The sequence below is a fragment of the Vidua macroura genome, chromosome 15, assembly GCF_024509145.1.
Source record: "Vidua macroura isolate BioBank_ID:100142 chromosome 15, ASM2450914v1, whole genome shotgun sequence".
Taxonomy (NCBI): domain Eukaryota; kingdom Metazoa; phylum Chordata; class Aves; order Passeriformes; family Viduidae; genus Vidua; species Vidua macroura.
In genome coordinates this window covers 11,391,325-11,417,722 of record NC_071585.1, presented here as the reverse complement: position 1 = coordinate 11,417,722, position 26,398 = coordinate 11,391,325, and the positions used below count along the sequence as shown (strand labels likewise).

The 26,398-nt window shown below is 43.0% G+C and overlaps 1 protein-coding gene across 1 annotated transcript; it reads left to right on the top strand.

The window, feature by feature from the left end:
* The first annotated feature begins 1,230 nt into the window (after positions 1–1,230).
* RASGEF1C (RasGEF domain family member 1C) lies at positions 1,231–25,459 on the top strand. The gene is made up of 13 exons (XM_053991205.1): positions 1,231–1,407; positions 3,016–3,138; positions 5,587–5,724; positions 10,168–10,380; positions 12,452–12,526; positions 15,897–15,992; positions 17,062–17,164; positions 17,265–17,344; positions 17,991–18,086; positions 22,532–22,627; positions 22,776–22,899; positions 24,924–24,996; positions 25,392–25,459. Exons 1-13 carry the CDS (start codon positions 1,231–1,233, stop codon positions 25,414–25,416), a joined length of 1,419 nt encoding a protein of 472 aa, XP_053847180.1. The 3' UTR covers positions 25,417–25,459.
* Positions 25,460–26,398: the final 939 nt, after the last annotated feature.

The window sequence follows — 26,398 nt, the reverse complement described above, 5'->3', positions numbered from 1 at the left end:
AGATCTTGCTTGGCTCTGGTGCTCTTCTCTTATCTCTTTCCTATCCTCCCTTTTATGAGGTAAAGCCAAGCATGAAAACAAATAGTCAGGTTGCAGAGGGGTCCCTTGCTCTGGATGATGCATTTGCAGACCTGGAAGGGAGCACACACTTTTTCCCCATTCTTTTCCTATCCATGTCCTATAATGCTGCCTCTAGCTGAGAGAGGAGCAGCTTCCATGGGGGATTTCAGAGGCAGCTGGAGATGCTTTAAAGCTCTCAGGGCAAAATCTCTCATCCCTCTGCAGCAATTCAAAAACAAAACAAGTTTGCTCAACAAGAGGAACATTTAAAGCTGATTGTAAACCACAAAATCAAGATGAAACCTAGAATGCAACCTGAAAAACACAGATAATTGAAATACAGGGATTTGAATCTGGGCTATGTGCTCAGAGTCTGCCTGGCCTCCTTTTCAGAAGTGCTGAGGACTGAGCAGAGCTAGCAAAGGCGATGATTGCTCAGGATTTCTTTGAAACATTTATTTAGTACCTAAGTATAGATCTAGGACTGACTAACTTCAGGCTCCAAATATAGTTCAGGTGTCTGCCTTCTCACTCTTCCTCATTTCTCTTTTCCTTGCTATTTAATCTCTTCATCAGCTCCCACATTCTCTGTTTCCTCCAACTCCCTTAACTTCTCCATCCTCCCCCAGCTGACTTCTGCTCCTATCTCCTCACTCACTCTGACACCTCTGCTGTCCCATGGGAGCCACAGGGCATTCTCCTAGGTCCACCCCAAGCAAGCTCTAGGTGACACCCCTTTTCTCTCCCTCACACCCTAAATTCACCCTGCCTCATTCTCAGGAGGACAGAGGTTCAAACAAACCGCATCATCCTGTTCAGGAACCTGCTGAGGTTTAAGTCCCAAGTATCTCTCCTCTCCTGTGTGGGCCTGACCAGAGATGGCCCAGAGTGAAAAGGGAATCATCACAGACACTCTTGATTGGGGGGGAGCCCAAAGTGCCTGCCATCATTTTCTGTCCCAAAAGCATAAATCAAAATGTTCCATTTTCTGTGCTCTGCCCATTGCAGGCATGATCTGCCAGTGCCAGCAATGAAAGGTTATCGAGAAGGGACCACGTTAATTTTGTGAACAGGAAGCTCTCATTAGTGGCTGTGTTGTTCAAATCAGCCAGAAGACAGATGTGGCTGTGGATCTGATGGATCTTGTCCCTGTCTCTGTTGCAGGAAGGCATGCCCCAAACGCTGAGTTCTACCAGTATGTTTACCCCATGTGGCTTCAGCCCTCATCTACATACTTCAAAAGAAGGTGAACAAGGAGGACTGATCTTCCAGGATGGAAACCTTACCTCAGCATCTCTGGATGCTCTAATCCAGCATCTGATACCTACCACTGATTACTACCCCGAAGTAAGCAATTCACAGTATAATAAATGGTTTAATTTTGATGAATTGGGGCAGCACTTTATGCAAAAGTGCAAATGTGTTAAATTTTGAATTAAGAGGGCTCATTTAAAAGCTGCATACAATTAAAGCTTGGTAAATTGATGCATTGCTTTAAATGCTATTTCACTGCTCTATAATTGTTCCCATGAAAAAGCAGATCCCAAAGATGATACTGCCTTTAAATAAGAGAACAGGGTGTGGGGGGAGCTGTCTTGGTGATGAATTAGTGACGTAGCAGTTGGAGCTTTTCAAAAATAGCAATGCTTCCCAGAGAGGTTTAGAGGAAAACTGAAGCAAAAAGCTCCCAAGTCTGAACTGGACTAAATTAGCTGAATTTCAGTGGCTGCTGAAGTCATCCAGGTTTGCCTGTATGTACAGAACATTCTCTTAGTGATGACAGAGATGCTTCTTCTGGTGGGTTTCTAATTTACCTGGCATTGTATTCACAACTTTGCAGTCACTGGACAGCATAGTCCAGATACTAATCCTTGCTCCATCAGTGGAAATTAAGTGTTTCCTCACCAAGAGTGTGAGGATCTAAACTGGAGGAGGCTTATGGTCCTGCAAGCTATTGACTTCCCTGGATTTTGCACATCCTCAGTGGAATTCAGACAGAGTTTGACTGGAAGACTTTTAAGTGCTAATATAGCTCCATGGCTTGTATTTCAAAGCACAGAGGAGCATTGACTTCTGGGTACTTGAGGAGACAGGGGAAGTTATCAATGCAGAGCAGGCAGCATGTTTTAAATTACCTGGAGCTCAGTTTCTGATCAGCTAAAAATAAGCAATGAAGAAGCATCTCAATTAAAAAAAAAAAAAAGGAACAGAAAGGCAATAAAAATAGGTAATGGACAGATCAGGCTGTGAGATTTTCATTATAATGTATGATATGTAATATTATACCTGCTGCTTGGGAGCATGGCTAGGGCTGAGGGAAAGGAGATAATTCAGGTGCAAGGATGCAAGGAGGGGTCAGGATGCAACAACTGAGACTTCATGCATGTATTTTAAATTCACTGCTGGAATAATTTGAAAAATCCAAGGATTTATCCAACAGACCTGCCCACAGCTTCACAGATGTGGAACTGCATATGATATGACTTGGCTGATAGAAATGAAATTTGGGGAATTAATAGAAAAAATGAAATATTGCTTAAAATAGGCTGGGTGATATCTGCAGGGCAATAGCGAGATGTGGCTGATGTGGGGGTGTCTGCAGCTCCCAAGCCAGTACAACACAGAGATTCCTGCCCATTTAGCTTTACTGTCTCCAGCATCCTGGTTGTGCTGTCTCCTGTACCTGGGCTTGCTCCTGCACGCTCTCTTCACTGGGTGTTTGCCCAGGGTTTAGGCAGCCAAGGGCTGGACGTGGATGCTGTGGAGGAAGGAGATGCTGCTGCCTCCTGTGCCCAGTGTAACCAGTTCCATATTCAGGGTCAGGAATTGTTATGTCTTTTAGATAAAAAGGTCTTGCCAAGTGGAAATGAAAAACTGTGAAGTTCAGGGCCTTTACAGTCAATATCACCCACTGTGTGACTGCTTACAGTAGCTCTACTTGTCTTTCTCCTGCAGAAAGCCTATATCTTTACATTCCTGCTGAGTTCCAGACTCTTCATCGAACCCCATGAGCTTTTGTCCCGAGTTTGTCACAAGTGCATTGAGCAGCAGCGGCTGGATGACCCCGTGCTGGACAAGGTTAGTTTATGCACAAAAATGTGAGGTATTGTCAATGGGTAGAGGATTCTGGGGCTCTGGTGTGTACCCCTTGCCTCTCTTTAGATTGAATGAATCTTTCTCATAAAGGATTTTCCACTGAGATCCTGACATTGAGGCATCCATGTCTGAGAGCAATGCTTCAGGCAATAGTCACTTCAAATCTTCTAATTTTCCCTTTCCCCCTGTCTCAGTCTCCCCAGGTGACTTTCCTTCTTTAAGGCTCTGGGGAAGCCTGCAGGATGCAAGGAGGTAGGACATGACCCTCACACACTGTCAAGTGCAGATGTCCACGCACCACTCTCTCTGCCATTTTTACTTAATGTCTCTGCCCCTTTGCTTTCTTGCTCCTGGTACAGTAATATTTCCTCTTGGCCTTTCCTGTCACTTTGAGCACCATGTAACAGGGGGCAGGTGCCCACCACCCTCCTGCCCTCTGCCCTCAGAGCAGCACCAATGGAATGGGCAGGAGCAGCAGTGGGGCCCTGACAGGTGAACAGAATGAGAAAATCCAAGCTGTTCCTGTCTCAGCACTCTTCCCACTTTGCCCCAGGGACTGTGCAGCCTGGTACAGTGTAGAGCAACACATGTGCATCCTCTGGCAGTGCCACAGACAGTGCAGGGGTGATGGATGCTGCTCAGTGCTGGGTTCTGCCCAAGCTCTCCTTGCTGCATTGATGAACACTTGTTTGGTATGTTATCTGGAGCAGGAGATGCACCTTCAAAGCAGTGGAGGGGAACAGAACATGCATTTGTTGGAAATTTCCCGAAACCCCAAAATTCTGAAATGGTTTTCAAGATCAGGCTTTCCAGTTTTGAAACTGTGAGTTTGGCATCAAATACTTAGTCACCGACATCTGACCATGTGCTTGTTTTTGCACAGGCAGCTGGTTCCATGAGTAGCAGGAGCTCTGCCTTCACTGTGAAGAGCCATTCTCCAGAATGCTCAGCAATCCCAGACTTGGGTTACCCATACAGTCAGTGTTAATAGAAATATCTGTATGGGGTGAACCAAACAAAATCTCCAATTCTACGACAGATACAAGTTTAGGAGGATTAAATGTGAGCATTGCAAAGTTTTGCTGCTCATTAAACTTTTAAGAAATGAAAAACACTGTCTTACTAGGAAGAATTCTTATCTGCCTGAAGTTCACCTGGGTGTTGTAGCAATACAGGGCTGGTGGGACACAGATGATTTTGTGTTCCTGAGAGTGGGGCTGATTTTGAAACTTTGTACACAAGCAACCTGCCATCCCATGTCCTGTGACTTGCACAAAGTCCTCTCCATCAATTCATAATGCAGTTTACACAGCTGGAGCAAATGTCTCCCCAGACCTTTGTAGTTTCCAATAAAGCTTTCCCTTTAGCAGCCACCTGCTGGTCTTTGAGCCTGAGCTTAATGCTAGCTGACAGCAGTTATTTTTAGAGATGTGGTTCATTGAAACCTGTTGTTGGTGGAAAGCTGAAATATGCATTTTGACCACCTTGGTTGGAAAACAAAGAGCCAGGGAGCTTAAGAGTATAATTTTTCCTGATTACAGGGTACACTTCAGCTGCAGTACGTGGGGATACAGAAGAAGGCTGTTTGTTTCGGTCTGTGTTTTCTGTAAATAAAAATGCAGTTTGTTTTTTAACACCATTTATTTTTCACATAACAGAGGATGAAAGCTTTGGGAGCAGCCACACTGGCTGTCTTATGAGATAACACTAATGCACCAGTTGTGCCATTCCCTGAATTTCCCTCCTTGCCCCATCCCAACTATTTCCACTGCCACATCCTCAGATAAATCTCCACCAGAAGTGGGCATCAGCTGTATGCTGTGTGAGTGTCTTTGTCCCATCATGACCTTGAGCTCATGTGGGAAGAAAGCAACATTACCAGCAGCCCAGGTAAAGTTACAAAAGTGCTGCTGTTTTGTTCATCTTTTTCTTCAATGTGCATCTGCCACTGGCCACTAAGCAGTTTTTTTCATACAGCCAGAAAGCAAAGGAGCAAAAAACCTCTTTGATGGTCAAGAAATTCATTGCAGTTTTTCAGAGAAGGATGAAAATATAGAAGGGTTGTAAGTACAAAAGGGAAGAACAAATGGTTCGAATCAGCAAAAGGCCAGATGTTTTAAAAAAAGGTATAAAGGTTGCACCAACAAAATGTCCTTCCAACCATAAACGGGCCAATTGCATGTGCAGAATACTTAAATCTGCATGTAAAACAGGCAATTGTGCATGCACCTGAGTTCTGGTACATTTTGCATGCCAAAATGTATTATTTGTGCACCACACTCTTTGTATGCATGTGTGCAGGTTTTGCAGGTGCAACACAAATGCCTTCTTTGAAAACCTGGCCCCACATTCAGTGACACACACAGTGAGAGACTTTAATGAGTAAACATGTTTCAGTCCCTGAGCATCATTCAATGGTTTGCATTTCAGGCTCGAATCAGAAAATTTGGACCCAAAATCTTACAGCTGCTGACAGAGTGGACAGAGACATTCCCGTATGACTTTCAGGAAGAGCGGATGATTGGCCATCTCAAAGACATGATTCACAGGATAGCTCCATGTGATGAGGTGAGGATGCCTGACTTGGGATGTTCTGCTGATACATTAAGTTCATTTTACCACTTGGTTCCTCCTTTTCCTCTTTTTTCTGCATTCTGCTCTATGCCTTTTCTTGGATACTCCAGAGTTTTTTTTCTCCAATCATGTAAAAACCTGCAGTATCTTCCCTGAAAGCCACATCTCTCTTTAGGTGCTCCTGGAGCAGTGAGCATAGGAATTTATCTCCTGCACATTGAATTGTAGGATAACAACATTCCCATTTTATAGAAGGAATATGTGAAAGCATAGCATAGACTGAATGTGCTGGTGCCAATTCAAATTGCAGCAGAGCTGTGATCTCCCAAGTTACAATCACAGAATCACAGACTGCTTTGGGTTGGAAGGGACCTTAAAGACCATCTTGTTCCACATCCCTGCCATGGGCAGGGACACCTTCCTCTAGACCAGGCTGCTTCAAGCCCTGTTCAGCCTGGCCTTGAACACTTCCAAGAGTGGGGCATCCACAGCTTCTCTGGATCCAAGTCCCTATATTTAAAGAAGATACTAATATTAATGGACATGTAGCTTGTCTGGGAGCAGGGAGGTGGCAGAAGACAGCTGTGTGTGGCCTGCTGAGCACAGAATCAGGCTAGAGGACTGTATGGTCCTGGTGTTCAAATATGTGAGCTCTGTGTGTGGCACAGCGGGTCACAGTGAATGGAGCCTCTGGGAGACCTGCTTGCAAATTCAGGTGGGTAAACCCCACAAATTAATTCGGAAACATTAAAAAGACCACAAAATTCATGAAAGTAATAAGCAAATAGTACACTGAGAGTCTTTAATTACTTCTAGGTTAACCATGGGATGTGGAAAAATTCAGTTCCACTGGCTACATGAAGGCCTGGCCTCAAGCCACAGAGGGGTGCAGTCCAGTAGAACAACAAGAACATACCCATAAGGATGAGAGAGAGAAGAGTGGAGAGAGGACAGAAGGAATTAGCAGGGCTAATTGAAATTGGGCTCTCCTATGCACATGAAATATGCCATAAATGGAAACAGCTGTTCTTGGATTGGGCTGGCATCACGTCTGGCACTTCCAGGGAGCTGTGGGCTGGCATAGATTGATTGCCTGGGCTGGGCAGCCCATGGGAGAGAAGGGGTAAGATAGGGAAGCTGTGAGACATGGTGGAGGTGAAGGCAACAAAAAAACTCAGAAAGAGCCAAAGTGGCTTTAGTTCCATTTACCAGAGTAGTAGAATTCCCTCAAGGAAGAGAGGCAATGGACTTGCTCCTGGCCAGCAAAAGATGCCTTGCAGCCCTTCAGCATCAGAAGTGAGGGAAACCCATGCAGACCCACCAGAATTGTGTCCACTGGAGAGAAGGGAACAAAGGGTGGAGAACAGGGACTTAGCATGTGCTCTTTAACAGCCATAGTTGCCCTGGTGAAGAATCATAAATGCTATCAATCAACTTTCTGCATGCAAAGAAGTCGTTTATGTGCCTAACCTGAGCAAGCACTGCACACCTTTGCTCTGGAGCATGCACAGCTGTGTACAAATCCTTGTGGGTGCCCTGGGGGGCCTCAGACTACATTAGTTTCAAATCACTGTTTTTCAGATATTACTAGGCACTGTAATTGCAAGTGATTATGCCTGAGCAAAATCAATAATTAATTTAAGAAACAGCTCATATCCTCCGAATGCAAATTTCCTTTTTTTAAGGGACAGCACAGAAGAGTGATGGTGACCATTAGTTTTTTGGAAGACACTTGTTCCCATTGTGAACCACAGAAGTTAAAGACTGAAAGATTTGTGATGTCATCCAGCCCATGTAGGTCACTGCAGGATTTTCCCCTGCAGTGTCTGCTCCTGTTCTTTGTAGAGTCCACTTTCTAAAGGCTGTGATGTGCTTATAAAGGTGTCCATGCTGAGAAGCATTTCTTAGTAAGTGCTGTGATTTGCATTTAGAGTTAGAAATTTTAATTAAAATTTGAGCTCCTAAGCCACCTGCTGAGGCCTGCTGTCTTCAGAGGAACTTTCCTAGTTAAGAACGAAACATTTTCTTTAAATATTAAACAGTAGTGTGCTTCTTTTGACTGTTAATGTGGCAGTGAAGTGAAATTGGTTGATAAGTCCAGCATGCAGCCTCTGTACAGTGGGGGGTCACTTTGTGGCAAGATAATTACCAGCACGTTGAAGGTAATGGACAATGTTGTTTTCAGTTAGTGGATGTAGTTTAAAGAAGGCAGGAAAGGCTTTTAGAAGGGCAAAAGCAGGATTTTTTATTTTTGTTGATTTCTCTCTAAATGTGCACAGAAAAGCTTTCTAAGCAAGGGTGCACCCAACTGATTTCCATTGAGTCTCTTCAAGAGCTCTGATTTCTGTGTAATTGTTTGTGTCCTTTAAGTGTGTCTCTTTTTTTTCATTCTTTATTAGGTGGTTGGCTTACCTGAGTTTTGGTTTACTGTTGTCTATATTTATTTTTTGTGCCATATTCCCTACAAAATGAGGTGAAACTAGAGCTCTTGATAAAGATTTATTGAAAGACTGGCTAATATGTTTGTCTTTCAAGCAATTTTATTCAGCTTTTTGACTTTTTGTCCAAACTATGAAGAATTTGATACTGCACAGACATGGCTGGTCCAAGATTTTTCATCCAAACTCCTTTTAGAAAGAAGAGCTGGGTTTACAGCCAAGTTCTTTTAGCCAGATGTTTTTTATTCATTAGAAGGCTTGGCTTTCAGTGCTGTCCCCTCACCCCCAAAAAACTGAGTTTCCCATTTACAAAATAAGTTCACAAAATGCCAAATATGTCACTATTTGAGTTGTCACTAAAAAATCACACTGTGTTCACAGAGCTTCCTTCATAAGCTGTGTTGAGATTTGCAAACACACCTGGATGTAAAGCAGAGAAATATTTAGATGGTCAGTAGTTTGGGTCCAGAACAGTCTTTGTTAATCAAAAGTGTGACCATCTGTTGAGGATTTACATGAAGAAGGCCTTTCTTGGAGCTAATATACATCAGTAACAAATAAAAACTGAAGGAGTGGGGTTTTCCTCAGTCAATTTTCACTCCGTCTTTGGGATTTGATTCCAAATACATTGTGTGTTGTCATTGTCCAAGACATGTCCCCCCTGCCTTCTGGGTACTTGCTTCATTTCAGACTTAACAGCTCTGTTTTACAAAAAGGAGCCTGACTTATCCTGTTTATCTGGTACATGTTCTAGCCCAGCTCAAGAGAGCATCTTCCTTAAGTGAAAGGAGAGCAATGTGAGTCCAAGAGAGCAATGTGAAACTTTTGTTAGAAAAGCTGCAAAAGTTACAAAGTGTTGTGGCAAAACTTGAAGCACTTGGGATGTTCTAAAGGTCTCCAGCCTTTCGTACCCTGTAATGAAGACAGAGTAGATGTGAGAAGTTGTTCTTCACTGTGAAGCAGGAGCAGGTGCTATCTCCAGTGTGCAGATTGGATTCTGTGCAGCTGAGAAGAGCACTGACTCTGGTTTCTGCTTCCTTAAACACTTAAAGCATGAATGCTGTCAGTGCCTAGCACTAAACACTATCCACAGCCCACAAAACTCTGAAGGCAAGGCTGGATCTAAACTATGGGATTACTTCCCAAAGGCTCACTTGAGCTGCATCTAGCTTGGGACATGACACAGGTGTGTTGTTCTTTGTAGTGAGCCACAGTCTAGCCAAGGACATTTCCAATTAATCTTATCCTTAGAACCCATTCACCAATTCTGTTATCTCAGTTTTGTGATGTCTGCATCCGTCAGTCATGAACAGTTGAAGTAATTTCTTTCTGCCCATCCTCCATGGCCAGAGACTCCACTTACTGTCTGTAAAGAGTTGCTCCAGCTCTGAGAACAACCTGGGCAAGTTGGTAATGATGATCCTGCTGAGCACATGGCTGTGCTTGGAATACAATATGAGCTTCCTTCACTCGCAATTAACATTTGGATATTAAATACTCAAAGCTACACAATGCTTCAGCCACTCCAGCTGGGTAGCAAGCAGCTGCGAGCTTCTTCTGCATTCAGGTCAAAAGGATGGAGAAATAACATTAGAAACATTTCTTATTCCTAATAAATAAGAGTTGACAAAGCAGCATTGACAGGTAGAGTTCTCAGCCAAAATGTAGCTGACATAAAAGATAGGTACCAAAAGCTGCTGTGCTCCAGAAAGCTGCAGTAACTCATGTGGTAGCATTGCCTCTCCTTTGAACCTGATGTTGGCAGGAATGTGGAGTATCAGTGCCAGCCCAACCCACCAGTCCTGCCTCTCTTGACTGCAGTCTCTGTGTCCAGAGCACAGAATTGTAATTAAGCCAACTGAAATAGGCTTGTTGGAGATAAAATGGTAACCTGTTGCTGGCTTAGGAGTATTTTGCAGAAAGCAAAAGTCAGCACAAAAAAAACCACTCCTATGTCGAGTTTTCTGGGTGGCTTATGTTTCTCTCCCTATCTCTCCAGGCTTACTGGAAAAAGATGAATCAGCTTTTGCAAGCCCTGAATCAGAAGCTTGCAACCCTCAGCCATGGGCAAGAAGGGATTGTCAAGATCAGTACTGCTGTCTCTGATAAGCTGGTTGCCTTTAAAACTAAACCTCCATCAATTCAGAGAGAAATCCTGAGCGTCTGCAGTGACCCTTACACCCTGGCTCAGCAGCTGACACATGTGGAGCTGGTAAGTGGGAATGGTTCCCAACTTCTGCAGCCAGAGATGTTATTTTAAGCCATCAGCTGCTAAGTATTCCAGACATAACCAAAAAATGTCTGCACTGCTGCAGCATATCCCATGCTGTATCAGCACTGCAGCAGGAGGCAGGGTTTGACAGGTTAAGAGATGCTTGGGAAGCAAACTATGTATCAGAGTGTCCCTGTGCAGCTTGGAGCAGGTCACTGTACTTCAGCTTGCTTATTTGTGAAATGAGAATCCTATCCCAGCAAAGTCAAGTCCCAGGAATGTCACTTCTATAAGGTGCTCAGAGCCCCACAAGCTCTGCAGGTGCTATTGAAATGGCTGGTCATTAACTCTTTTATAAATTTGAAAGAAATTTTAGCAGTTCAAATCCATTTCTCCAGATACAGAAAGCAGTGGGTTGTCTGATGTGCCTTTCATTCTTCCCTTTGGGACTTTGTGCATGGACATATAAGGGTGTGCAGGTGCCCCCCCCAAAATTCCTGCTGTTCCCCCTGTGCTGGGCTGCAGTCTGCTCCCAAACAGGCTCTTGTGTGAAAAATGGCAGTGCTGAAACCTTCCTTGGATGTGCTGTTGTGCTGCACACCCTTCTCCCAGAGTCAGGTCCTCCCCACGGACATCCTGGATGTGCACAGAGAACAGAAAACATTGCTGCCATCTGCAGACCTCTTGTTGCTCTGGTGCCCTGCTGCCTGTCCTGTGGACTCTGCTCATCCTTCAAGGGAAGGATGGAAAAACAAAACATGAAATGCACTGTGGATTGGAGTGAGCATTAGGAAATCAGCCTTCGGATTTCTGAAGATAGTTCATATTCCATTTTTCAGGAAGTGGAATGGATAGTTTTCAGAACATGCCGCTTTGGCTTTCTTTGCTTTATGTAACTTAAGCCAGAGAGTAGAAGACCTTTTGCGTGGAGTTTTTTCTTGCTTTTGTTTTTTTCCTCTTCCACAGCACAGCTGTCTTCCAAGGGGAAATTCCCTGTAACTGAGGCATCACTGCCTTTTTAAAACAGAAGCAGCTAGAGAGTTTAATTCCACTGTACTGTAATAAATTCTCTTTACCTTATCTTTCATTGCTATGTCTGATGCATCAAATGCACTGAAACTGTCTGATGCTTATTTGTTAGTAAGAATTATTTGATACTTATTTAAAACAGTTATTGATTACTAAGAGCCCTATACAGTTATCAGTGTTAAGGTGAGACACCCAGAGAAAAAGCATAGGACTAGACATAAAATTTTGCCTTGACCAGAATTACCATTTATTTTATTGTTGCTTGAGTATTCTAAGTTTGGACTGTAGGAATTCTGAAATACCTTTGTGGCCTACAACCTACTGAAAATATTTATTTTTCTAATAAACATGTTTAAAGAGAGTGAAAAGCCTAGCAGGAATGTCAGTATGTTGTTGGAGCTGCCACGTTTTTTCAGGAGCTGCTGGAGGTGGCCTCTCTTTTACTAAGAGAGATTTGGATACTTTATTCTTGTTTTGCTTAGTGCCTGGGATACTCTCCAGTGTAAGCAAAACCTTTAATGTGTCACGTGCATCCTCAGTGCCTTCCTTAGCCAGTGACCCAGAGCCACCAGCCCGGGGCAGCACCTGAGGGTCAGTGGGCAGGGAGCCAGGGCAGAGCCCTGTGTGGGCAGCTGAGCAGAGGGATGCTGTGAACTCCAGATTACAGCACTACTGCCATTGTAACACCTGGCAAACAATTTGGCTTTTGAGTGATGCTGGACCACAGCAGGTCTGAGGGAGACCAAACAGAAGTGATGTCTGCTGGCTCCCAGATGAAGCCCTGTGCATCCAGTGCAGTGGAGGGGACTCTTACTGTGGCTTGTCAGTAATGAGATGTATTTATTCTAATTTTCATCTTTCTGCTGACATAGTTCTAATTGTTGTTATGAATTTTAATGTCCAGTTAGTTGGCTGTCTACCAGTTCAGTGACACCACTCAGAGCTGACAGAAAGTGATGCTGTTTTATCAAGAGAAACAGAAGATATTCTGGGGTGCTTTCTTATTTTTCCCTCTCTCTTCTCACTCCCCTACCCTCAACAGGAAAGACTAAGTCACATTGGACCTGAGGAGTTTGTGCAGGCATTTGTACATAAGGACCCTCTGGACGGCACCAAGGTATGGTTTGTCCACATACAAAGTGTCTCCTGTGACCACAGTTTGTCCAGTTGTGACAAGGTCCCCAAGACAGGGCCTGAGTCACAAGCTGACATGGGCCAGCCAGCTGGTCACCTGTGTTGTCATGGCAAGGATGGGAACCTGTTGGCAGAGCTGTCACTGGCAGGTCACTGCCATTCCTCCCTAGTTGGCACTAGGGAGTCACTGTGCACTAGGGAGGCACTAGGGAGTCACTGCCATTCCTCCCTGACAAACTGGCCACCACCCTGGTGTGCTTTTGGGCTTGTTCCTCCCAGGCTGCTTTGACTGGGACGGATGGTTGTGGCTGTACACAGCCAGGGAATGTCTGCTGCTCTGGTGAAGCACTAAAGGCTCGGGATGTGATGTAACGGCCTCAGTGTGTGCCCAGACACCACAGCAATGAGTCAGTGCGTCATGAATCAACTCTTCTCTCTCTACACAATAACCCAAAGCACCACAGGGAACAGAGTGCCTGATCAGGGCTTCATCCAAAGGCTTTGAAAGCCACTTGGAGTCTTTCCACTGATTCCCCTGAGGTTTGAAGTAACATTTCAGTGAGTGGCTCAAAAAGGAAAGAGGCTTCCCAGCTGGAGAGTCAGAGATTTCACATGCTGTCTGAAAAGAAAGGGTGGAAAATTCTTGCCCTGAACTGTGTATACATTCCCACTGAGATCATACATCAATGGCTGAATTTCCTCACTGGATGCCATAGGTACCAGGAAGACCTGTGTTTGTAGTGCTGCACAAAGAGCACCAAAATAGCTTGTAATGGTGAAAATGTGGATGGATGGATGGATGGATGGATGGATGGATGGATGGATGGATGGATGGATGGATGGATGGATGGATGGATGCAACATTGGGCCCTTTCCTCTCCTTGGACTTGTGGAGATTCTGCAGTTTGTTTCAGCATGAGGGAAATAGGCAGAGATGGAGTTCCAGGTATTCTGGGCATTGATCACATTCCTTAGAAAGGAACTCAAAGACAGAAAATGTGTGTCAGAAACACAAGATACCAAACCAGCCACACTGAGATTTCAGCCACCTGGGCTTCAAGTCAGCAAGGCTGATCACAGTGGGGATAGTCTGGAGCTTTTCCTCATGCTCTGTGTGGTTGATTTAGAAAAGCTTCTGTGCCAAGATATAGCCCACGGGGAGAGCATTGCACACAGAGTCACAAAATAGTTTAGGCTGGAAAAGACCTCCAAGATCATTGACTCCAACCCTTAACCCAGCACTGCCAAGGCCACTACTAAACCATGTCCCCAGGTGCCACATCCATACATTTTTTGAACACTTCCAGGGATGGTGATTCCACCACTTTCCTGGGCAGCCTGTTCCAGTGCCCAACTACCCTTTAAGTGAATAAATTTTTCTAAACCTCTTCTGGCACAACTTGAGGGCATTTCATTTTGTCTTGCTGCTTGTTACTTGGGAGAAGAGACCAACTTCCCCCTGCCCTACAATCTACTTCCATGGAGCTGTGGAGAGCAAGAAGGTTCCCCCTCTTTGTCTCCAAGCTGAGCTCCCTCAGCTGCTGCTCCTCAGATCGGTGTCCCATATCCTTCCCCAGCTCCTTTGCCCCTCTCTGGACACATCTTTGGACAAAGTAGCGCAAACCTTATGTGGAGTCATATTCCCTGACCCATGAAGAATATCTCTGTCAAACACAGGGAGTTGGCTCAGGTCTGAATTCCCTCCAGCTGGAGATCGTATTAAACATCTTTCTTGAGTGAGGGCTTCAAAAGGCTTCACTTATGAATGTTTATCAAGCATTCTGAGCTGCAGATGGAAGATGCTTGGGAGGTGCTAAATATCGCTGCCATTTATAAAGCTTAACCTTTAAAAAGTAGTCTGTCTCCACTTTACTGTTGCACATTTTTCACAAGTTTTGCGTTATTAGCTGTGGCTCTTATGCCCTGGCACAGGACAACAGTTCTGAGATGGAAATACTATTTTCAGACCAAAACCTGGGTTTTGTGTACTTTTTGCTGTAATAGGAAACAAGAAACAGAGCACATGAAAAGCAGCTGCTATGGCAGACTGGGGCTGATTTGGGTTCCTTTTGGGTTTTTGATATTTACATGCTGCTTGCTAACATTTACTTTTGAAATGCTTTAAAAATACACTTTTATTGTGTTTGTAGTCTATTCATAAAGTGGCTCAGAATTTCAGTCCTGTTAGGCTTTGCTCCTCCATAGCATGGTACTGTGATTTCTGTACCTAAACACGTCTGTATACAAAATCACAGGTGAATATTTTCTTACTTTGAGTTACCTTGGGAATTGTATTAAGCCACATTTCCAAAGGGGTTCTTAGTCACTGGTTTACCTTACATAATATGGGTGATCCCATTAATGGATTATGCATTATGATTTTCCTCTTAGTGGCGTGTGTTTATGGTACCTCTGGGAAATGATCGTCCTAATACAACAAAAATCAGTATTCTCTGGTACCCTCTAGTGGATGGTACTGAATGTTCAGACAGATCTCTGGAACTTTAGAGAGCTGAGTGTCCTAGATGGATTGTCTAAGAGTTTAAAGCTGGGCAAAGCACTTGAATTCTTACAATCCCAAGCAACATATTCAGGCTGTGTGAACTGCCCTATCACTCCTCTGAAATCAAAAGAACTGGAAGAATTCAGCCAAGTATCTGCTCACATAGCCTGTATCAGTTATGGGAATTTATGTTAAGTTTTATATAAATAAGTGAAAAATATGCTTCTTGCAACGGCTCTTATCAGTGAAGTGCCTCTGGCATGTAAGTGACCTGTTCAGACACAGCCATGCAGGCAGAGCTGGTTGCTAAGAACCTGTTTTTCTGAAAACTCACTAAGGAAAATAGTGGGGTTTTTTCCACAAAAAATCAACCAGAACTGTGTTTTCCCTTGTTTATCTCTTGTACACTTCACTAAATTCTGGTCCCTCCCCTCCAGAAAAGGGCTGTGGGTGATTTTATTTGCTGAGGTGGAGGAAATCCTGGAATCTAAGTCACAAACTGAGACTGCTGTGGAAGACTGTGCCTGTCTTATTTTGTCTGCATGTCCGTGTTGATGTCAGAATCCTGCAATGCCTCAGCTGTTCATATCCCAGTGAACGAGGGTCAGTGCAGACTCTCAGTGAACACTTGCTGCAGGCAAAATGGGGCTGTTTTCTGGACACCAGTGTGAATTGTGCAGTGTGACACACCCAGCTATTCACAGGATTTTTTAAAGGGGCCCTTAAATGCACAGCCTTCCATGAGCAAGAGAGAGATGTGGCCAGTAATTACCTTTGTGCAGTATTTATCTTACTGATCAGGTCACTGACTGGAACACAGTTATATCTTTCTGTGCTTTTTTCCCCCCAGACTTGTTTCAGTGAACAGAAGAAGACAAGTAACCTTGAGGCCTATGTGAAATGGTTCAATAGACTCTGCTATCTCGTAGCAACAGAAATTTGCATGGTAAGTTACAAGTATGTGCCACATTTTGCCACATACATGAAGTACCACTCTGAAATTTTATATTAATAAGCAGTCCTGGGGATTTATTTCTTATGACCCAGCTAAGCATCTGATGGTAAGTTTTAGTAGTGTTGCACTTGCAGAAGAGACCTGATAAATGACAAACATATTGCAAAACAGAGGTGGTGGCACACAGGGGAATGCACTGTTCTCTTGATGTAGTAGAAGCACAGTGTGGAATAATGAACCCTGCAGGGAAAAAGAGAGGAAAAAATGCCTTGAGTTATCCTGTGAGATTTCTGCCAGCAAAGCCGTATTTGTTATCTGTCATCCTAAAGATCTGCTGTGTGTGTGAATTCCCACTGCATGACTCTGTCCTGCTGCCCATTAGTGTAGTTGTGGCTGTTATTCCTTAACTTGTAGTGGTTTTAGTTTGTTTAACTTGGTCCCATCAAAATGAAATTAATGTTTTCCTCTTTGAAAAAGGTATGGAAGGGAGGAATACTAATAGTTTTAAGAGCCAGTATCGCCTGTGACACATACGAATTACCATTTGAAGATCATCTTTGGAAAAGATAGGGTGATTCCAGTCCAATTAAAATGTGTTTTTAAAATGCTATCATTTGGTCTAGCCGTGTTGCTAAAGGGACAGAAGAGGGGAAAGGGATTAATGCAATGAAACAAGCTCTTTCTGAGACAAAGATGCTGCTGTTAGAGGGGTGTGAAATCCTGCCCTTAGGGAAGTCTGTGCTGATGAGCCCACTGACTCGAGGGAGGCCAGCAGGGAGCTGAGGTTCTGCTTCAGGGCTGCTTGGGCTGCCTGTTCCAGCCCTGAGACAGTCACTGGGGCTGGGAATTGTCGTGAATTTCTTCAGTGTCACTGCAGTGAAAGCTTTGATTTCAGAGGTTGCCAGCATCCACTGGATTGTTGGAACAGAATTAGGGCCAGTGACTGAAAGCAGATGGCCCAAGCTGTGCATGAAGCCACACTATGCATGGAACAAATGCTTAGGATGACCTCCAATTCTGCATATGCTCATTACAGATACTCATTTATTTTAATTTACAGCCTGCAAAAAAGAAACAGCGAGCACAAGTCATCGAATTCTTCATTGACGTTGCCCGAGAGTGCTTTAACATAGGGAATTTTAATTCACTGATGGCAATCATTTGTAAGTACAGCTTTTAACTGGGTCTTCCATCAGCTGTCACAGATGAAAAAGGAAACCCAGCTCTTATCAATGGCTTTGTTTTTTTCTCTCTCACTTATAGCTGGAATGAATATGAGTCCAGTTTCCAGGCTAAAGAAGACTTGGTCAAAAGTGAAAACAGCCAAATTTTTTATTCTGGAGGTAAAAAAAAAAAAAAAAAAGAAAAAAAAATCCTGATGCACTGCTTGAATTATATTCAGGATATTTTTGTTTGGGAATTTTATATTATTATCCAGGTGTGAGATGTCTGGAGACACATTTCACAGGCAGAGAGCCTGATTTTAAGCTGAAATATGCCAGGTGTAGTGAGGAAGTTGTAAATCTGATGATATGCAGAGGGAATTCAGAGTACTCAAATAAATAAGAGGAATTTAAAAAACCCCAAAGTATGAACCTATATACACACCACAGTGCTTCTACTGATGCATGTTTTGTTTGGCCATGGGCACAATGCTGAATGTAAAGCTCCCAGTCTATACCTTGGAGGTTGAGTGAAGACCCAAGGCTGTATTTTGTATTGAGAATTCCAGGATTTGGCACACATGGAATGTGCAGCGCTTATTCTTCACATAAAAGCTCAGTAAGCTGTCAGTAGAAATATCAAAGGTATAAACAGCCATGGGCTGTAGAGCTCTCATTGCATCCTTGGTGCATGGGGTTCCGCAGACATCTGGATTTTGAAGATGGAGGCTTTGCTCTGTTCATGGTTTGCTACAACTGAGTGTAAAATTGTCTTTAGAGGGCCCAGGCTACTTTCTAACCAATGTGTGTTGTTTTGTGCATGTAGCACCAGATGGACCCTACTGGCAACTTCTACAACTACCGGACAGCGCTGCGGGGGGCTGCCCACAGGTCCCTCACCGCACACAGCAACAGGGAGAAGGTGGGTGTGAGCACAGCCCATCCACCTCCACATGGGCAGGTGCATTTCTGCTGGGAGTCAGTGGCTCCAGCACTTGATGCAGATGCTTTCCTCCCTTCCATGGGTCACCAGTGCAAGGCCCATGGCTTCAAGATGGAACTGGAAATGTAAAATGTGAAAAAAAAAAAGTTATTGAAAGAGTCTGGATAGGATCAAAGCAAATCTTTGTGGACTTGCTGTCAGACATTGGGAGGGCTAGAGAGGGCAGGACTCACAGCGTGGAGAACTTCTCTGCAAGTGTCTCTACATTCCTGGAAAATTCACATTGTTTAGATTGATAAACCTGATGGAACAGGTATTCCAGACTGAAAAGACTTTTATTTTGGTGATGGAGCATGAGCCTGGCAGACGCAGGTGGAGCTGTGCTTTGTTACAACTGTGCCCCAGGCTCTGGCACAGAAGCCCCTATTGTGTGATGTGTGAGGTGAGATGGAGAGCAAAGGGCACAGCAATGGAGGCAATGTGGATCTCCATTTACATTAGGGAAAGATGATTTACCACAAGTCTGCAAGGGAGTCTAGTCTAAATCCGTTGCAGCAAATTTGGGGTGATATTCTGTCCTTGTGAATTTTCATTTCATTTGGTTGTTGCTGCCATGTCAGTGAGCAAGAACTGAAGTGTTTTATCAGTGTTCATGGCAGATGTGGAGCTTTCTGACATGTCGCTGATGCTGCAAAAATCAGATTGACAAGATGTTAGAGTGTAGGATCCTCCTGGTTTGTGCCCCAATGTGTTTCTTGTTAGTTTTCTTATTCCTCCATTAAATTCTTTATTTTTTGGTATGTGAAAAAAGGTTTGTGTTTTACACTGCAGTTGCCCATAGTCGTAAATAGGTAATCTCTGCTCTAAGCATGGCAGAGCTAAAGTAGATGCTGCATGAACAAGCACAATATGGAATTTAGTATTCATTCACTAGAGGAGCCGGGCCAGATGCTAATCTCACACCCCTGTAAATTTGATGTAAATCTGCTGAAGCTAATGGAATCTCAAAGCATTTACAGTGAAATGAGATCAGCATCTGGTGGCAGGCTGACTCAGCTGCAATGGGAGTACACTGAGTTGTTCTGAAAAGCAATTCTCTCTGCAAAGGAGAGATCATTTGGATGTGTGTGACTGGAAAAGCAATTCTTTCAACTCACACACTGCAGTGAGGACCTGTCAGTCTGAGATGCTTTTGCAGTTTAGCTCTTCTGCAACCATCATAGATATTCAAACCAGTTGCTTTATTGTTTGATTTAATTTCCTGTGAAGTTAGCAATCTCTGTCATATCTCTACCCCCAACTGGTTAATACTGATGGCAGAGAGGTTATTAGACTGAAAGGAATCTATTTTACATCAGAAAAAGCCCATATTCTGTTTTTCTTCTGTAGAGAACATTAGTTCAGGAAAATGCTCCAGGATATGATTTGGTAGCTACTCATACTGGATATTTTACAATGTCAGATACAGCAGATCATGTAATGCTTTCTGTAGGATTAAGGAATTTTGTTTCTTTTTATAGGCAAGATTATAATTTATTTGTTTTAATGAACTTGAACACATCCAAAAGGGCATGATCACTTCTTTTTGACAGAAGATGTTACATTATTTCTTGGCAAACTCATAGCAAAGCTCGCTCTGAAGAAAATTTTTATCTTCAAACTGAACTATGCTTGCAGAGGGGTGTACTGGTCAGTAAGCAAGTCTGGTTTTGTCTGTGCAGTCAAATGACCTATGACAGCTCCAAAATTAAGTCATTCCACTGGGAAACTGCACTGTACTCATTGCATAGCTCTGGCTTTGAAATGTTGGGAGTGTGTACAGCACAGTGCTGTGTGTTGTTGCTGTCTGATACTGTGGAGCAAGAACAAGTCAGATCTCATTAACTTTCTTCTTTCTGCAGGAGGCAATTGTCCTTCAGCATGTAGATGGGTTGGATGGCATGGAAGGGGGATAAAAATGGAGAGAAATATGAGTTTCTGGCACTAACCCAGGTTTTATGCTACCAAAGTGCCTGGAATGAAGCCATTATTAGAGTATAATTGAAACCACTTTTGTTGGTTTTCCTACAGAAATTTGGAAAGTAAAATATACAGGGTAATATATTTGTATTGGGAAAATAAATGGTGACCAAAATACAGCAATTCCATGGAAATGTGTAGAGAATTGGTATCCTCGTGTATGTCTTTTCAGCACCTTTTGGATGAGATGAGAATGAGCTCTGCCATGTTCAGAGCTTACTGGGGGCTCTGTAGCTGTATTACCCTGGCATCCAGCCCACATTTGTGTAGCTTTCCTCTCAGCAAGGCTTTTCCTTCATGTTTAGTACCACTAATGGTGCTGACCTTTCTCCCAGGCAGTGGAGCAGGACAGAACAAGCTCACATCTGTCTGCAAAAAAAAAAAAAAAAAGTAGACAGAACCTGGCAGTGATTTCTAGCTGGGGATCAGTGTCTGGCTCCAGCTCTCTGTATCTTCCTACCTTTTGAGATCACACTGGTTACAGAGTCATCATCATTTTTGGCAGAAAGCAAACCACATAGAGTGAGTTGTATTCTTTACTGCAGGTTGACTGATCTAGTTTGGGTAATATGAAAATAAATCCTAAAACACACTTAGCTCAGTTTGACTAGAAATTGTTCCACCTGATCCTAATAGTAGGGCTCAGCATTGTGGGAGGATAAGGCTCTGCTTTGTCTTCAATCCTGAGTTGTATCAATGGAATGTGTCAGGATAAGTACCCAGTGGCTCTTGGGGCATCAGTCCAGACTTTTTTATGGCTGTTTGCAGTGACATTACAGAGTTTATCTCTGGCTGTCCCATAAGAAAGCCAGCAGAGATACAGATCTTTGAAAGTTTACTGGGTGTGGTAATTTAGCTGGAACAGAAATTGGCTTCCATTTTCACAACACACACTGGCAGTAGCTTGTGGACTCCTTGCCTCAGTGTTTTCACTTCTATGGCTTGTTCACCTTCATTGGAGCATCACAGCATTGTAGCATCCATGTAGACTGGAAAGTAACAGCTGCCAATCCTGTTCTGGGTCCATTTCATACCCTGTTAGAGCTGATGTACAGCATGAGATGGAATAACATTAAATACTTAACTAAAGGATTGCTCTCTTGGCTTTTCTTGCTTGCCATGAGGGCTCTTTAGCTTTGGTGCTGCTTAATAAGCTCCAGTTCAGTTAATATACAAACAGACCAGTGGAGACATTTGGCCACTGCCATGCAGTGTGTTTTCTTTTATGTTCATGGTGGTTAAGTTTGTACTTGGTGGTTTAAAAGACAGACATTGCTGCCACAGGAAAATTCTCACAGGGGCAGCTGCTGACCTTCAGCTCAAACCCCCCAAGCAGCCTTTTGCTGTCACAGTGTCGCTGCTGGAGAGGTGGGCAGACTGAGGTTTGACTGTCAGCTTTCACAGACTGGTCCTTTGTGTTATCTTTCTTTTCCCTTTGAGCTGTGAGACAAAGGACCCTGAGAGAGTCTGCTTCACTCTGGATCTCTGCTGAGGTTGAGGATGCACTTCAGGAGTGCTGAAGTGCATCCTACTGCTGTTCTACTGCTTTCTGCTGTAGAACATCTGGCATAAAACTTATTTATCTCTGCTTGTAATTCCATCAATTTCAAGAGTCCTATCCAGACTTATTTTATAGCAAATTATGACCCAACTCTGATGGGTTAGAGGGAAGGCTTGGATTGCTGTTATAGGCCACCCTGCCCTGGATGATGGCCAGGGCTAGTTTTGAGAACTACAGTGGTCTCTCTGGCTTCTGTTAGCAGTTTCCTGTCAACCAGCTTAATATTTTCAATCCTCTTGTCTGCAGGTTAATTTGGAGAAGCAGGTTGTACTAATCAGGCACCAGGAAGGAAATTACATGCCTCAAGAGGTAGCTGTGCATGGAGCTGTTGAAAATGAAACAGCTCCTGATTAACTGTTAGTAGACAAGTCCTTGGTCATCAAATTTTATGCTGTCTTTCCTTGTCCAGGGACAATATTGGTTCTTTAGTTCCCACCCATGTTTAAATTGCTCAATTTGAGTGTTCAGCATCTCTGTTTATAAGGACACAACAGGAAAGGGAAGAGTTCTGCAATGTATTTTGCTCTTTGCTGTCTGATGTTGTCATCAGACAGTGATATTGTTGATAATAAACTGGGCTTTTAGCACTTTCTTAGTCATGTTATTGTGCTCAGTGAACATTGTGTACAGTTCACTTTCATCTCAGCATACATTCTCCTGGTGGCTGAAGGTCTCTCTAGACACTACTGCCCCTTTTCTGGCCTGTAGCTGTACTGCTTTTCAAGTGCACAGCACATTGAAAAGTTAATACTTCTTTACTCTCATCTCTCCCAGCTGAGTTGTTCTTTCATACAGAGAAAATACTGAACTGAAAAGATAATGGTTGTGTCATTTCTCTCCACAGATTGTGATCCCCTTCTTCAGCCTATTGATCAAAGACATTTATTTTTTGAATGAGGGATGTGCTAATCGCCTTCCAAATGGACACGTCAACTTTGAAGTAAGATCTGAAAAATGTTTTTACCTATCCCTTTCTGATAGCCAAGGACTATCTGAGACTATTAGCCTGCTATTTTCAGTGCAGACCATCAAACACTGATTATGAGGTAATATTATTGTATCTGAGTGGAATGATTTTATGTTTACAGAAATTCCTGGAACTGGCTAAGCAAGTAGGAGAGTTTATAACATGGAAACAAGTGGAGTGTCCCTTTGAACAAGACCCTAACATCATCCACTACTTGCACACTGCTCCCATTTTTACTGAAGATGGTAAGACTGTACAATCACTCATCACTGAAAAGGTCTCTCTTCATCACTACTAATTAACACCTTGATCCATGCTTTGGTGATCTCTCTCACTGACCAGTCCCAGCTGTTTCCTGGCTTTCCTGCCAAACAGTTTGTTTATGCCCAGTCTATCAATGTGTTTTTTTGCAAATACAGCCTTCTAGCACATGAAGCTGCTGCCTGATGGCTTTTCTCTTGTCTGTAGCTTCTCCATAAGGCACTGTCTAGGAAGCTGCCATTGTGGCCTTATTTTTTTAATCACAAATTGAGGCCACACAAGCATGTCATGGGCTCCTGTGAATGTCAGCTGTCCCTTAGCCACTCATTCTGTGATTGACGGAACCAGAGCTAATCTCTCTCACAAATGAGTGCTGTCATCTCTTCAGTAAACACAGCTCAAGGCGATGGAGTCCAGCTGACCTCCTCCTCTACAGCAATGACATGTTATGTACAGAAAAGAATTTTTAAGAAAACCTTTTCTATTCATTTCAGCTGTAGCTATGAAAGCCCTGTTCTGAAATTATTTCTCTGATTGTCTTTTTATACTTTTCTGTTCTCGTCAGTTTGGTATCCAGCATGTCAGTATGTGTCACTTCATGCTGGTTTGTGTCAGCTGCCTCTCTATACATTGTCACGCACAGAATTGTCTATAGCAACCTTCCTGTAAGCTGTTCTGCTGGTTGGTTTATTTTTTCTTCATTCTATAGGCAGTTTTCTGTACTAATCCAAGGTAATCAGACCAGACAGCTTTTATTTCATAGACTACTTCAGAAAGCAAAGTACTGCTTCTAAAATCCTGTGTAAATCTTAATAATTACTTCCAAAATAGAATAATTAATATGATTAAAGTAATATGTATCAACAGGAGATAGGATGAAGGCATTTCTTCTTGCTTTAGGCTCTAAAGGGACAGAAAATGAAAGTCAGGGTAAGAGTACAGTTTAGTCCAGGCTACTGGACTAAAAAAGAGTGACCTCAACCCACTAATTGTATGCAGATTTTCTTCCTCATGTCCTCCCCTATATTCATGCTGCTTTCGTGAAATGCCCCTTGCAGAAGTCACAGGAAACCTCCCCCATTACCCAGGGGTAGTGCAGAGTAGAAAGAACTGCCCTGAATGAAAGGTGGGAGGGTATCTGAGAGAGATTCAGCAGTGGCATGTGCAATGCAGCTGTACTGTGCTTGTCACAATGTGGAGGAATGGTGGCCAACACTTGAATATTAAAAGACAATGCTTTCGTAGCACAGATTCGAATGGTGAGATGGTTCCAGCATTAAAAGAATAAAAGCATCATGAAACAGTCAAATGAGGAAATGTGTGTGAACACAAATTACAGCCTGTGATTCTGTGAAGACGGTGAGATATTAATGCACTGCCAGCTTTTGCAGAGGAGACTCTACAATCTAGATTCATTTTGGTGTCATAAAATGCATCCTACAGTGTAAAGATTTGCAGAGGGAAAAAAGGACAGATTTATTTTCTTCCACTGCATTCCTTCTCTGGTTTCTGTAACTCACTCTTACCTTGATGGTATTTTGTATCCATTTAAGATACCATGTTCCCATAAGCTTTAAAAAGATTGAGGAACATAAAGTTGTGTTATGTGATGAGAATATCCTTAGTTTTTAAAAGCTTATGTGTTTAGGTGTCAGCTCTCACTGTCTCTTTTAAAAAGTTCATGTAACTCCTGAGTAGCAGTGCTGTGATGGAGGAAATGGGCCCAGATCTCTCTATGAAAAACCAGAGACCATTCAGCTGCTTAATATTGTAATGAGGAGGTCATGCTAACATATTTTAACTCTGGGTTCCTCTATTGTTCCATCAAAATTAATGTAACAGCTTTCAAATGTGAGCTAAACGTCAGTGTCCCACTGATTACCAGCTGCTTGAGGGACCATGAAGTTTTACAATTTCTCTTTCTGTATGGTACAAAAGGACATACAAGAATGCAGAGGGATGGGGGTTACCAATGCTGTTGGAAATAACACATATTTACTGTTTCCAGGTTTGTATCTGGCTTCCTATGAAAGTGAAAGTCCGGAAAACCAGACAGAAAAAGACAGGTGGAAATCCTTAAGGTAACCTCTCATTTTATCAGCTCTTTTCTAAAGGACCTCCAAACAGCTGCTCTGATACCAAAGCTTCTGAAGTGCAGGTATTTAAGCTGTGACCCCTGAGAGGGGTCTCTTCTATTTAAAACTAATGTGCAGAGCTAAGGTTGCACTGATAAAAGCTCATTTTAATCTCAAATTATCCTCCCTGTAAAGAATACCCTCAGCTTGCTGTACCCATTCATAAGCCCCATGCAGATGAAGAACGCCCCAGGTCAATTGGATCTTTCACCAGTTTACAGCTCTTCTAAGAGATATGAAATGGTTTGGTATAAGTGAGAATATGAAGAGAGTGATTAAAGCAACTCAGACCTTTAAATTTTCTTTTTTAAAAAAACTGTTCTTATGTTTTACATTTACAGATCCACTATTTTAGGAAAGACTTGAAGATTGAGAGATTATTGCAGTAGGTCAAGGAAAAGAAATCCGCAAACATTTTGCACTACTGATTCCAAAGATGCCTGTTTGGGATTTAGACAATTTCTTTTGTTTGAGTTTTTTTGTTGGGTTTTTTTGACTGCCTAACATGATGGATGAACTGGATTCATCCACTGAAATCAACAGAACTGTGTGCACAATGATGCTTTTCTAACTATGAGACAGAGAGAGGAAGAACAAACAGACTATTTGTGGCTGTGCCCAAACTGATCAGGATCGCTATAATTTCACCTCTGAAGGAAAATGCAAGAAAACCAGGAGCAGGGAGAATCATGGTACTGCAACAGAGAATGGAAAAGTATAAAAAAGGAAAGCAAAAATACACAAGAGTATTTCAGAAGCAGGTGCTTCAGACAGCAGTTCTTTAAACCTTTGAGGATTGTAAAATTAAATCAAAGACAGACAACAGCAATCTGGTTAATTGCTGAATGAAGAAAAAAGAACTTAACCTTGCAATAGCAGTCCCCCAGCCTTGTTGAACAAAGCACTGACTGCTGCAGGTTGGAGCTTGCAGGGATGAGGACTGACACCGCTCACATACACGTCTGTCACATATAGGCCATGTCAGCATGGGAACATTGTCCTGACCCCACAGATTTTTACAGAGAACATTCTGGAGTGTGACTCTTGCTTAGTTAATCTTCCCACCACTGTTGTTGCTTTCCTTACTGTGAATCTGGGCCGGTCTGAGGAGGGCACAGAGGGCTGATGGTGCTGCTTAAAGACACCCCCACCACTTCTGAGGTTGAATGAAGAAGCAAATAACTCTGGACTCAACTTACCTCTATTTAATGTATGTAGTGTATTCCCTAATTTTTTTGATGCTGAGTTGCATCATTTAAGGGGTTTTATCACACTCAAAGAAAAAAAAAGTACTGCATTACCATTTCTATCAGGTTCCAATTAACACAGTACTGCCTATTTTGTAACA